The sequence below is a fragment of the Nannospalax galili genome, unplaced genomic scaffold, assembly GCF_000622305.1.
Source record: "Nannospalax galili isolate Female #2095 unplaced genomic scaffold, S.galili_v1.0 scaffold800, whole genome shotgun sequence".
Lineage (NCBI taxonomy): Eukaryota > Metazoa > Chordata > Mammalia > Rodentia > Spalacidae > Nannospalax > Nannospalax galili.
The window spans coordinates 3,934,310-3,950,286 of record NW_008347125.1 but is presented as its reverse complement, the minus strand read 5'-3'; the positions used below and the strand labels follow the sequence as shown (position 1 = coordinate 3,950,286).

The 15,977-nt window shown below is 42.5% G+C and overlaps 1 protein-coding gene across 9 annotated transcripts in view; it reads right to left on the bottom strand.

Annotated features, from left to right (window-relative positions):
- Septin11 (septin 11) overlaps nucleotides 1-15,977 on the bottom strand; it is a 95,115-nt gene that overhangs the window by 43,730 nt on the left and 35,408 nt on the right. For all 9 annotated transcript variants that reach the window (XM_008843515.2, XM_008843508.3, XM_008843513.3 and 6 more), the window contains exon 2: nucleotides 2,957-3,071. In XM_008843515.2, coding sequence (XP_008841737.1) covers nucleotides 2,957-3,071 — 115 coding nt within the window. The remainder of the gene's footprint in view (nucleotides 1-2,956; nucleotides 3,072-15,977) is intronic.

Genomic DNA, 15,977 nt, shown 5'->3' with positions numbered 1-15,977 from the left:
ATAGATAGATAGATAGATAGATAGATAGATAGACAGATAGATAGGTAGGTAGGTAGGTAGGTAGGTAGGCAGGCAGGCAGGCAGGCAGACAGACAGACAAACAGACAGACAAACAGACAGACAGATATGATCCTAACTGAATTTAAATTGGATTTCTCCAATTCTTTGTGAAAAAAATTTCCCAGTGTAAGAAAAATCAAAGAAATCCCATTTTCCTGGCTTTGAAGTATCCAAGAACCAACGACACGGGCCTCCTTTGAAGCTAAAAAGTTAGGGATGCATTCTCCCTGAAGGTCCTGTAAGTGATGCCGTCCAAAGATTCATGCAGACTTCTGCCCACACAGCTGCAAGGAAATATACTGGTAGTGCTGCAAGCTACCAGATATAATTTCCCACTACAGAAAGATGTGGAAAGCTTCTAGAAGCATCCCAGGGTTATTATCTCTGTGGAACACAAATTGAGGTAGGCTTTTAACTTTTCAACAATAAGCATCTATTATGTTAATTACTTTGAAAAGCTGCAATCACAGATGGAGGCAGAACATGCATAGGAGAATCGCACAGGTATTATTGCTCATCCAGGACAATAGCAAAGCTGCTGCCCTTTGTAAATCTGATCATGAACATACTTATGAGGAAATCCAGCTAACATAAAAAATGTGGTAGTTAACATGAGGGGTCAGCCACTGCAAGCCCCATACCCAGTTAGATACTGCCCTTCCAGCAAGTCCAATCCCACTGGAAGATTCTCCACTACAGTATACAAGGCAAGATAAGGCTCTCAGATAAATTCATGAAGTTAATTTTGGAAAGAGAGCCAGGGAGGCCTGGAAGAGAAGTCAGAACAGTAATTGGCCCAGAGTTACAATTTAGCACGCTTTTGAATAGAAAACCAACAAATTGCTACTCTAATGAAGAAACGCCCCACTCTGTGACAACTCCTTTATCCCCTTCTGTAGAGTAGAGCTGTATCAGGAGGGCCCTGTTGAATTTCAAGTTGTTTTCATGCAGGGAGAAAGGGAAGCATGAGAGTTGGCTGCTTTGACCACATCTCTCCAGTCACTCTCTTACCCTGGGCTGAAGACACGGTGCCAGAGAACAAGCTGGCCCAGGGTGCTGGCCAACTGTCACTTTCTACATTATTGACTTTCATATGCCCAGCACACAGGATACATGCAACAGGTTCCTAAGGAAGGAAAACATTTACCTCAATCCCATCTACCTGTTGGATTCCTAAAGTTGGGATGCTCCTCACAATGACGGCACACCCTTCTAAGCATACACCATTTTACTTGGACAAGGAAAATCAACCCAGCACATTCTGTCAAGTTTAGAAGTAGTAAACTTGGTCTACCTAGCCACACAGAAATGCTTCAGTCTGTCTCAAAGTGATTCTGAAGGATGTGCAGAGCAGACTACGGCAACAAAACACAACAGCCCAAACAACCTCATGGCTGCAGAGCCTAGTCATTTACCAGTATGACAAGGAGGGTGTTTCAGGGACATTTCTCCAAGTTAACCGGAGATTTACGGTTTGATTCTCATCCTTTTCATCCTTCTTTTCCACCTTCTTTTTCTTAGTTCAGAAAGGATAGAGCTAGAGAAAGGAAGGAAAAACCTCCAGGCCAAAGGTGACCTAGGCTAAGGCAGAACATTTGAGGGATATGAATAAGTTACACTGAAGGTTCAAGTCAGGTCTCTGGACTTTTCCATTTGTCTATCAGGAATAAACTAAGGTCAACTTTAGACTGCAATTTAAAGAAAGGTTAATTTATTTCAGATATAAAAGAGAATTCTATTTATTTCTTTTGGTCCTAAGAGAAAAAGTTTTAAACACTGTAAGTTTACTGAAGCAGTCAGAGTTGTTTTAGATTTTACTGACTTAACGTATCTTTAGAAGACTTCAGGGAAGGTTGCTATTATATTGTAGTAATATGTAGAAGGCATTATTAAAAGGTTTTTAAATGTTTTTACTTTTAACTTCCTGTAGTCTAGCTAAGGCCTGTGCTGGATACCTTTAGTTGTCAACTTGACACACCTGGACAGAGGGAGTCTCAATTGGGGAACTGCAAATTCCAGGTTATAGTATGTGCTAGTTAGTTTTTTATTGACTTGACACAAACCCAGACATACCTCAAAGAAGGAATCTCAATTGAGGAATTATCTCCATCAGATTGGCCTATGGCCATGTCTGTGGGACATTTTCTTGATTGTTGAGTGATGTGGGAGGGCCCAGCCCACTGTGGGTGGTGCCACCCCTGGGCAGTGGGCCTGTGTTGCATAAGAAAGCAGGCTGAGCACAGGCCAGGGGAGCAAATCACTAGGCAGCATTCCTCCATGGCCTGTGCTTCAGCTCCTGCCCCCAGGTTCCAGCCCTGAGTTCCTACCTTGAGCTCCCTTAGTGATGAACCAAGGAGACATAAACAAAATAAACCCTTTCCTCCCCAAGTTGGTACTGATCAGAGTGTTTTGTCATAGCAATTGAAGGCAAATTATAACTAGGATCCAAGTCCTTCTCCCTATGAAAAACTACAATGAATGTTTTAATAACAATAAAAAACTGGCCAGTTGCTGGATTTGTTGGTGCATGCCTTTAATCCCAGCACTTGGGAGGTGGAGGCAGAGGCAGGTGATCTCTGAGACGTAGATCAGCCTGGTCTCCATAGCAAGTTCCAGGCCAATTGGGATTACAGGGAGACTCTGTCTCAAAAAACAAACAACAACAAATACTGGCCAGTTGCCTGACCACATAATAGAAATAAAAAGAACAATTTGAGTAATACCACAAAATTTACAAAGCACTTATGAGATGTCACTCTGAATCTTTACAGCAGTGTCACATATGTAGCGCAATCACTGCCTTACTACACTGGCAGAAAAAAAGGAATAAACCTCCTCCTTCCCGAAGTATGGCCCTGTCTAAGGGTTGGATGCCTTGCTGTGCAACAGCACTTACCCACACACAGGATGTTGAAACAGAATCCTTGAGAAGTGGACTTGTTGACCAGCTGGTCAGGCAAACTGTCAAATCCAACATGGCCAGAAAGGGACAAGTTTCGAAGGTCTTCATTCTGGAATTTTGGAGAAGAAACATTTGAGAGGCCACAAACCACCCTAGACATTACCTCCCCGCTTCCACCCCTTGTGACATGTGTGAAGAGACGTCCCGGTGCCCATGCCCTCCTTGACTAACACAGAGGACACTGCCAAGTCCAAAGCCTGCTCCTTCTACAGCCGCCCTCCCAAAGCAGACGACCTCCCACAGTGCTTCATCTCTTGCTTTAAGTGTACTGGTTCCGGGAAATAGGAGCTTCGTAGAAGTGGCTAGTTCAGATATGTGCTATGTGATGTTTAAAAAAAAGTTTAATAATGTCCATCATTCAAGAAAACTTTTCATTTATTTTCTATACTTACAAACAAAACAAATACTCTTCTAGATACATAAAAGAGCTTTGAGAAGCTCACAGTAGAGGACATATAGGGTCACAATTAAGGCAATGTTGTAGCTCCCATAATGCAATGTATTTAAAACGTCTCAACACACAGACTGGTTCTATCTCCTCCATTTACGGTTCAGGCTTAGTAGGGTTTCTTTGCACAGGCTCAGCATGCACAGGACTGCCTCAGATTGAACTGGTAGAGACCAGAATAAGGCAGTTCCCCATTGGAGTTGAGTGGCTTATTCCATTTTACGGCAGTGCTGACTGCTTCCACAAGCATCTCATGGGCATTAGAGATCAATTGTGAAGCTTTTCTTTCCTGAGAAAGAGCTCACTTGTGACCTTTCAATTATTGTACCTTAGTTACCCTTTTCAAGTCCAGAAGCTGGACACTGAAAGCCTTCTGGAAGGCAAGACTGATGGTGTTCTGACTGTGTCACCAATAAATTTTTCATTCAAGATATCAGAATTTAAGTGAGGAAACAAACCTCACAATTTGATTCATTTATTATTTACTATATGGTGTGTGTGTGTGTGTGTGTGTGTGTGTGTGTGTGTGTTTGTACTTGTTTGTGGGGTTTGTGCAGTATATGTGGATGTGCATTCAATTCACGTGTATGCAAGGTGTGTGGAGGCTTGAGGTCCATTCCAGTTGGCTTCCTTAATTGCTTTCACCTTATTTTTGAGACTGGATCTATCACTGAACCTAAAGCTCAATGATTAGGCTATGTTGTCAGGCCAATGAACTTCAGGGATCCACTTGTCTCTGCCCTCCAACACTAGGATTACAAGTACATACTGCCACACCTGAATTTTTACAGGGGTACTGGGGTTCAGGTCTTCGTGTTTATGTGACAGGCATTTCTCTCCAGCTATTACTGCTTTTGGGGTTTGATTTGTTTGTTTTAGACAGTCTCATTTGTTTGTTTGTTTGTTTGAGACAGAGTCTCCTTGTGGCCTGGAACTTCCTATGTAGACTAGGCTGGTCTCAGAGATTCACCTTTCTCCGCCTCCTGAGTGCTGGGATTAAAGGCTTACAGCATCATGCCCAGTTGTAGTTTCATTTTTTTATGTAAAAAAGAAAAGACTTTGCACAAGATCATCACTTAATCAATGATTTTAAAGGATTGTTTTCATTATCCTCCTATTTTACATTGTGTAATTATGAGTGTGACTTAGCCATAGATAGGCTCCATGTTCAACTTTCTATGGTTAACACAAAGGTACAGAAATATGACTTCATAAATTTTGTGATTAATAGATCTTAGTGGTTTTATGAATACCAGATTGTCTAAAGTCCATATCAGCTCTAAAATTCTGATTTTATGAAATAAAACTAAAACCCAGTCCACTGCCTGAATACCATGATGGCAGCTGAGGTTTGAGGTCAATGGGACAGAGAACAGATGTCCATTCTATGAATAGTTTTCTTGAAACCTGCCAACAGTAAATACGAGACCAGAGAGCAAGCACTTATCCTTGGACAGGATAGCATGAGCCACAGCATACCATACAGCTTCGGGGGCAGGCCCAGTGGGCAGCAGTCCCGGAGGACAAGTGGGCCTTCCAAGAGCACTGGACTTCTGGCCCCCGTCCTTGTGCCTGCCCCTTCTTCTCAGATACCTCAAAGGTTCAGACCATAGGTATTTTTAGGGTGTTTACCACATCCGCTAAGTCTTGGGGGAAGGGCATTTGAAGCAAGCCCTAAATTATATTTAGAAATGTTTCCACCACAGCTGTGTGGTGGCTGCTGGCACCAGGATAGGAGAAGCTATCACACCAGCCTTCACTTCTGTCATATCACAGACCTGAGTGGCCAGAGCACAGCATGAAAGGAGAGCAGGCACGGCAAGACCCAATCCTCTGTTCCTTCTACTGTCCATCACAATCACTCTTTTCCAGGAGGAAAACAGGGGCTGGGTTGCTGTTGTGGATTCTGGCTTGATGGATTTCTAGACACTTGATACCCACCCATGAACCATCCCAGGAAGGCATCAGTTAGTAATTATAGCTCTCATCACAGAACCCAAAACTCAGCATCTCACATTCTTACCGTTATCCAAAACACGAGAAACCACCCACACACCCATGGAGTATTTTTATACCCATTGAAAACCACACACGAAATGCAGGGTTATAAAACATTTGGGTCTTAAAATTTTTCAAATTTAAAGTTATATCATTTGCCTTTAGGGTGTCTGTCTTCTAACCTGGTCATATAAAATACATACATTTTTCAATGAATCTTTAAATTTCAAAATTTGAGCCTAGTTCTCCCCAGTATTAAAGGAGAGTCACTACTCATCAGTGTTTGGTGAGGAAAAAAGAAATAGGAAGTTCCTCTTTTGTGAATGAACAGCTTACAAACCAGAAACCAGAGGAAATAAAGGAGCAGCTCTGAGCAACTCACCTGGTGACTCACACAGTGAATGAGATGAATTCTTACACCCAGCACTTTATGGCCTTAGAAGTCACATCTAAGAAATGGACCATCTCTGTTGAGTCTGTACATCCAGTTTCACTGGGCTAACAACATGTTCCCACATCACTAACTATTGCACATGTGGAAATGACTCCAAATTTCTACCTATACTAGTACTCAATTCTTTGCCGGACTTCCAGTTCTGAAAGGGAAAAGGAGGTGCTTTCTTGGGTTTCCCTATCTGGACTGAAACTGGCAATCACAGTACTGAAGTCCTAGCCTTCCAACCCAAATTTATCCTTCCCTAGAGTTCACTGTATCTGTCAGTGGGATTTACCTACACTGAAACTTTGACTCCCACCTCAATTCTAAAGTCTTATCAGTGCTACCCCAATTCTCTCTAGCAGCCTCCCAACTGCTTTCCTAATGCTTTTCCCAACTGCTTGACTCTCCCCGTCTCTAACCCTTCCTCTCTACCTAGCTGCCAAGGAGATCTCCATACCCACAGGTTCCCTCCAAACTCCTAGGCCTGCCATCTCAAGGACCCCCAAATCTCCATTCTTAATGAATCTGACTTCTCCCCAGGGAGCACCTGACACCTCAATGAGTCACTTCCTGTGCCTGGAACAAACCCAGGTGTCTTCCCACTAGAGAACAATGACTCACACCATTTCTTCTTATCTGGAAGGGCCTCATAGCCAATATTGACATGGCCATACCTTCCAAATTCCACTGAAATTTTACCTCCAAAATTATCTTTATTATGATATCTCAGGGAAAGTTTTCAGGAAACATTCCCCTTACCAACAAAAAGAAACTCCTGACTGAATATAGATGGCTCAAGGCATTTGATATCCTATACAAGCTAACATATCGTAATGGCTAGTGTTCCAGAAATGCCCTAAGCATGAACTAATTCATTTTTCTTAACAACTGCATGAAGTTGCTATTATCAAGCTCACCATACAAATGAGAAAATAGAGGCACAGAAGTTTAGCAATGTGCCCAAGGTCGCATAGCCAGTAAAGCAGAGGAACAGAAATTTGAATGCAAGAAGTCAGAATCTGTAGGCCGGAGGCCTTGCTCTCATTGTGGTTAGTGCAGTGTGATCTATGATGTTGCAAAGCATTCCTGGACACTACAATGTTTTTAGCTACTACAGAAGTCCAGTAATTAGGACAGAAAAAATATTCTCTAAAACCGTAGTTCTTTGGCAATCATACAGTGTGGAAACTGAGAATTAGAATTGGTAAAATAGTTCCAAGTCTGTTTTCACTGGTCCTGGCAATGTCGACAGGAGGCTTTGATTTCTGCAGCCATGGCACATGAAGTCTATAATATAAAGCTTAGTTTCAACCATTTTCGGAACAAAAGTACCAACATGAAGCCACTAAGTAAGTACCTATAAGACCTTAGTTGATTTAAGGCTTCATTTGCTAATCTATCTGGTGAGGACTCGTTATTAGAGGAATTCCACAGCCTACACTGTCTTGTATAAAGTTATGACTAAACTTGGTTGTATAAAATAGCCAGGTTTTACCTTGACTATTTCATTCTTCTCTTTTTAGAATGAGTTTTCTTTTATATAATTACTAGTTCACCTAAAGATGCTACTAGAAGCACCAAAGTAGCTAAAATATGTTCATTTTGTTGCTCACTGAAAACACTGTTCCCTCCTATAAGCTTTACAATGTAGCAGTAGAGACAGGGCATACTAAGTGAAATACTACTGTGGATAAAAGTGATAAGCACTCTTTTTTTCAAAAAAATATTTAGTTATTTTTATTTTATGTGTATGAGTGTTTACCTGCATATATGTATGTGCACCATGTGTGTCTACTGCCTGTGGAGGCCAGAAGAGGGCAACAGAATCCCTGGAAGTGGAGTTACAAACAGTTGTGAGTCACCATGCGGGTGCTGGGAACTGAACCCAGGTCCTCTCCAAGAGCAGCAAGCATTGACCACTGAGCCATCTCTCCATCCCTAAGCCCTGTGTTCTTAGCAGGGGGACATAGAGGAAGGGGAAGTAGCTCTGGCCACAGAAATCTGGGGCCTCTTTTAAGGAAGGTCCAGCTCCCCCAAACCTATCAGTGAAACGAGGGCACAGCAGGAGCATTTCTAGATGAGAACTACCAGTGTCCAAAGTTTTTGGTTCTAAGCGTACACCTTCAAGTTTATAATTGACAAGTTTTTAAGAGATGCCCAGCTGACTTCATTATCTAGACAATTATAAGACAAATTATGTAAGAATGTGTGTCAACACGTACATTCTGAATGTCACTGTAAAATGTTTTCTCTAATTCCACATCTTCCTTGACAGTGCAAAGTTTAACAAAAAGCCTGGAGTCTGACAGACCTGAGCTGGAAGCCCAGCTTTGTTACTTGCTTTTGTCTTTGCTCTGTCACCAATAAAACTGGAGCACTTGGCAGGGCTGCATCTAACAGGCCTTGGGAAATTTGAGTTTCCTTTCCCTAAATTAGGTGGGAAGAAGAGACAGTCACAGTTTGGAAATCCGAAATGAATTTGTCCTGCAACTGCTGCTAGACACTGAAGGAGAAGCTGATCCACAAAGCTGAAGAGATTAAAACCACAAAGGGAAGGACAGATCAAACAAAATGAAGGCAGGAGAGAGGCTGAGGATCCCAGCATGAAGAAAACCCATCTTGAGATAGGAAACTCAGTTACAAAGCTGGAGAACACACAGAGTCACATTCCTGTGTTCAGAATCAGCGGTTTAACAGCATCAACAGCCTCCAGCGCTGGAAGCCTTCTGCATTCCCCACCCTCGCTCTTTGCTTCTATTTTAATCCATCCCAGACTCTTGAAATTATCAAGCTTGATGTGCCCAGATGGACTTTATTCTCCATACTCCAAGTGATATCCCCTTATTTTACTTCTAAAAGGGAGCTATTAGCATTAGATGTGGTTAGGCAGTCTTATAACCTCTGATCTTTATCAGTGAGCGGAAGCAAGACAGGGTGTTACCAAGGTGATGTTTGGCTGAGTTAAAACAAATTAAAATTATGTTTCGATTTAAAAGCAAGATAATTTTTACCTTTAAGGTCAGAAGGATTTCCTCCTTTTAAAATTATGTATGTTTTTAATTCAAGAGACAATTTCTTCTTTGTGTACAGCTAAGAGGCTGGGAATTTTTGTTTACAAAATGGAGTAACTGCATCCTTGTCACAGCCTCAGTTTATGGACAGTAAATTACAGTGATACAAGACGCCTAATCCTGGGGCTTAAGTTTTTTCATCTGTAAAGTAAGGAGATTTGGCCAAAGGACCCCCTCCAAGCAGTCTCTGGTACCACTGCCAACTCTAAGGTTTTCAGAGTCTGGAAATCAGAGATGCATAAATCCACATCTGACATTTGCTTAAGAAAAGGCAACATAGGATGAAAAATTCTTGGTTTATTTCCCCTTGTTAGACCAAGGCAGCTCAATTTTTAAATGATTAGTCTATCAATTAGCCTGAAAACACTCTCTCTCTCTCTCTCTCTCTCTCTCTCTCTCTCTCTCTTTCTGTGTGTTCCCTTGAACTTTTCATTTTTGCTTGTTTTATGGCAATAATTATGAATTAGACAAATATTATAGCTAGCCAAGAATGGTGACACATGCCTTTAATCCCAGCACTCAGGAGGCAGAGACAGGCAAATCTCTGTGAAATCGAAGCCAGCCTGGTCGACATAGCAAGTTCCAGGCCAGCTTGGGGCTATGGGGAGACCCTGTCTCAAAAAAACAACAGTGCAACACAAAACAAAGTTATACTATTACATCCCTGGGAATAGAAGGTGGGGGAGGACAAGGAGGGGATGGTAGGGGGAGCCTACAGTATATACAAGTATCAAAGCACTTCCAGAGACTAATTTAGCAGTGGATGTACAGGTATAGACTCAGATGTAAACATCTAAGTCTTTCTGAGCATAACTACCTGCTGAGAGGAAGTTAATTCCAGTCCCAAGAGGACAGATATCTAATTTTAAGTGAAGCACAGATGGTCTCATAGGATAGCATGGACAGAAAGAAGCAACCTGTAGGGCAACCCCTCGCGCCCCAAAGATGCCCACAAGAAGATGGAAAGTGCTATCCCTCTTTCCCTTCAGGAAGTGTCTGTTTGGAGTCCTGTTTCAGGAGTAGAGATGCCACCCTGCAGCACACACAAAAATCTTTGACCAACTACAAGCAATTTCCCAGTATTTTGAGAAATTCTGGCCTCACAAACTGTCCAAGCACTGTTTTACCCGCATGCTCAGTGCTCTAATTGATCATTTCTGTAAATACATACCCTTATCGACTATAATCTAGAGAGAACTGAATTGATTTCATGTTCTCTTTTAAGAAAGACTGGCCTGGCGGGAAGATGGGAACCGCCCTCCGTTCCCACACAGAGGGAAGCCATGGAATGTGAAGTATGGACTCAAGCCACAGCTATGGAGCCTTGGTGAATCCTTTCAAGATGAGGCACTGCTGGGGTGACTTTGGAGCATCTTATTACCAGTGAGGGTCACATTCTTTAAGGATGACTTGGACAACATCTGGAACTCTCCTTGTCATCTATACCATGAAATACAAAGGCTGGAGCCAAGAAAACCACCAGGGAAATTGTCTCATACATGCAGCAAAACACGGAGCCAGAGAGAAGAGGGGACATTGGGAGAAGCACGATGTGAGCGTGAGCAAAGACAAGCTTCTCGGTGGCCAGGGCCAGCTCCCAGATCACAGAGCCAGGAGGTCAGTGGCAAATGCCAACCCCCACCAGCTACCCCAGAAAGTGCTTCGTTAAGTACTGATCAATTGCCCTAATTCCAAGTGCTACTTCTAAGTAACTTTATCTTTTAAAAGACTTCTAGTGAAGGAACAGATTATACTTTTCCAGATCTTTGCCAAAAAAATGTACAGTGTGGAGATGTTTCTTTGGGGATGGTAGGGTCACAGGAAAAATTGACTTTCTAATTATATTTCTATAAATTTGAATTATTACAAAAGAAAACTCCCTTTCATTCTTTTATTTATTGTGTGTGTGTGTGTGTGTGTCTGTCTGTCTGTCTGTCTGTCTGTCTGTCTGTCTGGACACACATATGGTGACGGGGACATGAGTATGCCACAGCCCATGCAGTACTTAGAGGACAACTTGCAGGAGTTGGCTCTGTCCCTCTACCACATAGGTTCTTACCCTCTACCACTTGGCTCCCATAGATGGAACTCAGGTCATCAAACTTGACAACCTTTCACCCACTGAGCCAGATCAACAGCTCCCCTACCCTTTCTATTTTTACAACAGAAAATGAAAAAAGATTTTTTTGAATCAGTGACTGTTAATAACAAAAACAAATGCCAAAAAAAATCTGTCTTAAGGAGAAAGCCCACCATTTCTATTGCAGTTAACTTTTATCCATAGGCAATGACAGGATAAAACATTAAGTACTTAATTTTTGTAATGCCAGAGCCAAGTCACATTGAAAGTGATGAGGGAGCAGAAGACAAGAATAGATAGGTACAAGGGGCCTGACAAGTGCTGTCGCTGGGGAGGCATCTCCAACATTCTTTGGCTCTGACCTAGGGTAAGTCACTTTGCCTCAGTTCCATCAACTTTAAAAAAAAACTCACAGGACTATTGTAAAAATCAACACAATTGCCTCTCCGAGGCTCACTTTATACTATGTTCTTAGGTGATCACATGTTAGCCTGTGACTTCAGTGATTAACTGTAGCCTCACATCTCCTCACCAGGACCCACAGTCCACTCCCCTCTCCTGGCTCCCACCTATCTTAGGCATCAGTCTCTGAGCCAATATCTTTGTGGAACTCACCCTATCCCCCAATCTTAACTCAACTCTGATCTTCCTCCCATTTTCTGGTGTCATATGTCAACATCTATTTGAAGGCATCAGAGAAGACCCTAGAATAACATCTTACCATGTATCTGATAAAATCTACACAAAGCTATAGGTCTCCACACTCTAAAGGGGGAAAAAAAAATAGTCCACAGTTGAATCACTTCAGACCTGCTCTGACTTGGGAAGTGGAGACTTAAGTCTCACTACCAGGTTGGCTGTTCCCAACTGTGGCCAAATGTTGGGAACATCTAGAGTTGAATGCCTCTAGCATTCACTGCTCACTCATCATAGTTTTTTTAGCCAAATCTTCCCTACCTCGCTCTGTTATTGATATCACTGCTGCCTGTCAATCTACCAACTTGTTTCTATTTCTACACCTGGAAATACAATCTCAGGCATTCCCTTTTCCCAACCTATAAGACCTATAAGACCTCACCAAAGTCTAGGTCCAGACTTAGTGTGTGTGCTATTTCACATCTTTCAGATGAGAAGTTGGGCACAGCTGGCTTTCCTTATGCACAAGACCAGGTAAACAGAGACAGCCCCTCTCAGAGAGCAATCACCCTATGATGAGGCTAGACCTTTACTAAACACAGCCTTGCAGATAAGAGCTCAGATTGATTGCTGGTGAATCTTTCTACAAAGGGCCTGAAAACACCACACTACTTTAGTCTCCGGCTTTCTATCTCCGGCACATGCTACTTTAGATGAATAATAACTGCCCACATTTCCTAAGACCCAGCTGGTTTATCTAGGGCTAGTGTTTTACCTTTATTCAATCAAAAATTGGATTTTTCAGATAACAATTAGGAAAAACACTGCTGAAAAGCAGGTTTTAGCAATGAATATCCAAATGTTCTGAACCCCGGCTGTGGCTTCCAACCTCATACCCAGGAGGGGGGAAGAAGGCCATTAATAAAACAGCCCATGGGCAAATAACCGCCAAGTGTAATGACATAAAAACCATACAAGTGGAAGCATATTTTCCTTACAGACAGAATATTTTTTTAAAAGTCTGTTTTAACTCAAGAGGCCCAATCTAATAGGATGTCAATAAGTAACAACAAGAGGCCACATTCTTAAGTTTCCAAACACCACAGCGTTTCTAGAGGAGTCAGAGTGGCTAATGCCCACAAGGACCTCATAGATCTGCAAAGCGCTGACCAGAGCGAAGTCCCATGTTTGGGAATGACAGGGTCCATGTGTGCATTCCAGGGATGCTTGCACATTTCACAGTGCTGTAGGAAGACTGGGTGGGAGGAACGTAGAATGACAGAGAAAACAGAAGTATTTACACAAGCACCATGGGCCTCGGGGCAGATGCTACAGCTGTTCCCACACCCCTCCACTGCAAACACCTGGGAAATCTGATGAGCAAAAGCAAGGGGGCACGTCATTCCAGAACCCTCAGGAATCCAGTGGGATCCCAAACTACCCAATGCTGTTTAAGACACATCAGGTCTCTGACCACACAACTGCTTCATCGTTCTTCGCCGGGTCACTTTTGATCTTCCTGGCCTGCCTTGCCAAATCTTTAAACAAGCTTTCCAAAACAGGGGTGAACACGCCGTCAGAGAATTAAGAAGCCTGAGTCAGCTGGAGGTGAGGTCTTTCCCCTCACATTCACACATCCATTCCTTGGCACTTCCTGTTCCAGAAATACTGTGGCTTAGTTCATATATTTCTGTTCTCTAAATGCATTAATCAGCACATAATGAAATATGGACAGGACACTTCCTTTCCTGTGCCACCATTTCTGTCACCGGACATGAATTAGCTACTTCCTTTTTAAAAGATACCATTTATTTCTGTCCCCTTCTGAAAAGGCAGGGGGTTTTCAGTTACGATAATGCTCTCGTAATGGCAGTCTCTGAAAGAGAAGAGAAAACTAGCCAACCTCACGCTAAAAAACACTCATGCAAAAACACCAGGGCTTTGCCTTCCACAAGAAGCTTCTGTCTTGTTCCTCCTGAGGCATATTCAGTTCCCAAGCCGAGCTGACCCAGTCATCTCTGACATAATGAAAATTGGGAGACAATACCTAAAATATCCAAAAGCATAATAAATATGCTCTTAGGAAATAAACATACAAATGAACACCTAATCTTGTTCTACAAATAGCACTAAACAATTATGGCCCCAATTCTCAAGCTCTTCCAAGAGTTTCATATATCTTATTACACTCAGCTCTATCAAAACAGAACAAAGACTGTTAACATAAATTTGGGATGTGTATTAGTTTCCTGCTGACATGTAACACATCAGAAACATAGAAGCTAGAAACACACAATTAGTGCTCAGTTTCATAGGTCATGAGTCTGGGTGGGGTCACAAGTCTGGGTTCTCAGCTCAGGGACCACAAGGTAAGAGGCAGGCTGGCCAGCTCCAGGGCAAAGTCCACATGCAAGCTCATTCAGTAAAGTCCTTGAAGCTATAGACTAAAGGCCTCTTCTCCAAGCTGGCCATCAAAGGTGGCTTAGCTCCAAAAGGTCACAACAGTCCCCAGCTATATGCTCACCTCCCACTTCAAAGCCAGCAATGGGAGACCTCCAGGTGTGCCTGTCACATCTGGGATCTCCTTTATCAGGAAGAGTCCAGTTCCTTATAAAGGACCACCTGGTCAGACCAAGTCCATCCAGGATACTCCATCCATTTTTAACTGAATTGTGCCATGACTAAACCTGCTCACAGGAGTGGTCATAATGGTCACAAGTCCTAGGAGACATGTATACCAGGTAGCTGGGGCTGTGGGGCCATCTCAGGATTCTGCTGACCTGAGTGTGCGTCCTAATAACCTTCCAATTTCTGTTGTGTAGCATCAGGACAAATAGTCAAGGATATTATTTCCCCAACTCAGAAAAGAATACAACTACATTTCCAGGGGGAGTGGGGAGAGGCAGAAATTAATAACAGTGTTGTAAACCAGATTTCCCCCAGGCTAGCACAGTGTTCCTTCCCTCTTTTATGCTGAATTTGATAAGGCCACATAGCTAATGACTGGCTAGCATCCTTCTTCCTTTGAAAGAAATCTTTCAGTATCAAAAGAGCTTTGCAAATTGCTAATTGCTGACAGTGTGACAGGAATACTAGGAACACAAGTTTTACTAGGAAGATAAGTCAGTGAGATAACACAGGATGACTTCAAAATGTTTCATGATGAAACACAGCACAAAGGTTACAGGGTTAGAAGATGAAGGCTCACGTGGGTTAAGGCAAAAATTAAGGCTTCCCTTAAAGGAGGTCAGATGTCATCTGAGTCACAGGGAAAAGAAATACATTGCGCAGCTGCAGAAATGGAATGAGGATTAGAAAGAAAGAAGGGGAATCTGTCAAAGAAGGTATCAAGAAAGGAAAGACATCCAGCACGGAAACTGGTGAACCAGAAAAAGTGAAAAATCAAGAGCACAAGCCTAAGGCTTTGAAGCTGGTTCATATTTTAATTTGCTAAAGAGGTCTTCAAATAAAACATTATGAAGACACATACAAGAAATAAACATTTATATGTGTTCCGGTGCTGAGTGGGGAGATCTAGAAACAACCAGTGAGTCGCCAGATCAGGAAGACTCTTCCATTTCCTCTCCCAGTGTACTGTGAGCCTATCTTCCCACCAGGCCAGCAGAACAAGGGCTCTTGATTACAGAATTGCCTTCTAGCAAGGCTTTAACCCAGATTACCAGCCTGGGCAACCATCCAAATAGTAAGCTATTTGGTCCAAACTTTCTCTAGAGCACTGAAAAAAAAAGCTTTCAGAGAACCTGAGAGATTAACTCTACATGCTATGGTTATAATTCCTACCTTTCTAGTAAAGCTAAAACTTTTCATTTCTTCCCGTCCTCAAAAACTAGACCAATTAACCCCCACAGAATAAGTGCTCCCAGCAGCAGAAGAGACAACTTTCTACCCTACTAAGAAGACTAACTGCACATCTCAGAAGCATCCATCTAGCTGGAACAGAAAGCTGGTTGAGGGGTTTTCCCACACATGTACCAGTGTGATTAGGAAGGCAAACCCAAGAGGTTACACTACAATTTTTAAAGTGTCCTACTGAGGACAGCTTTAAATGCTGGCTTTCTTGTCTTAGGTCAGCTAATGAAAAACAAACCTTCTTTTCACAAGCTCCAGGCTTGGCTTGCAAGAATGTTCCCACAACCCCTTCTGCCTCTCCATTGTCGCCTGGAAATGACTCTTAAAGAGGCATGTTTGTTTTCATTATCATCAGGTTAGTATGTCTGACTAATCAAGGAGTACCCAAGCGAAAAACTGGAGAAAACTCTTTT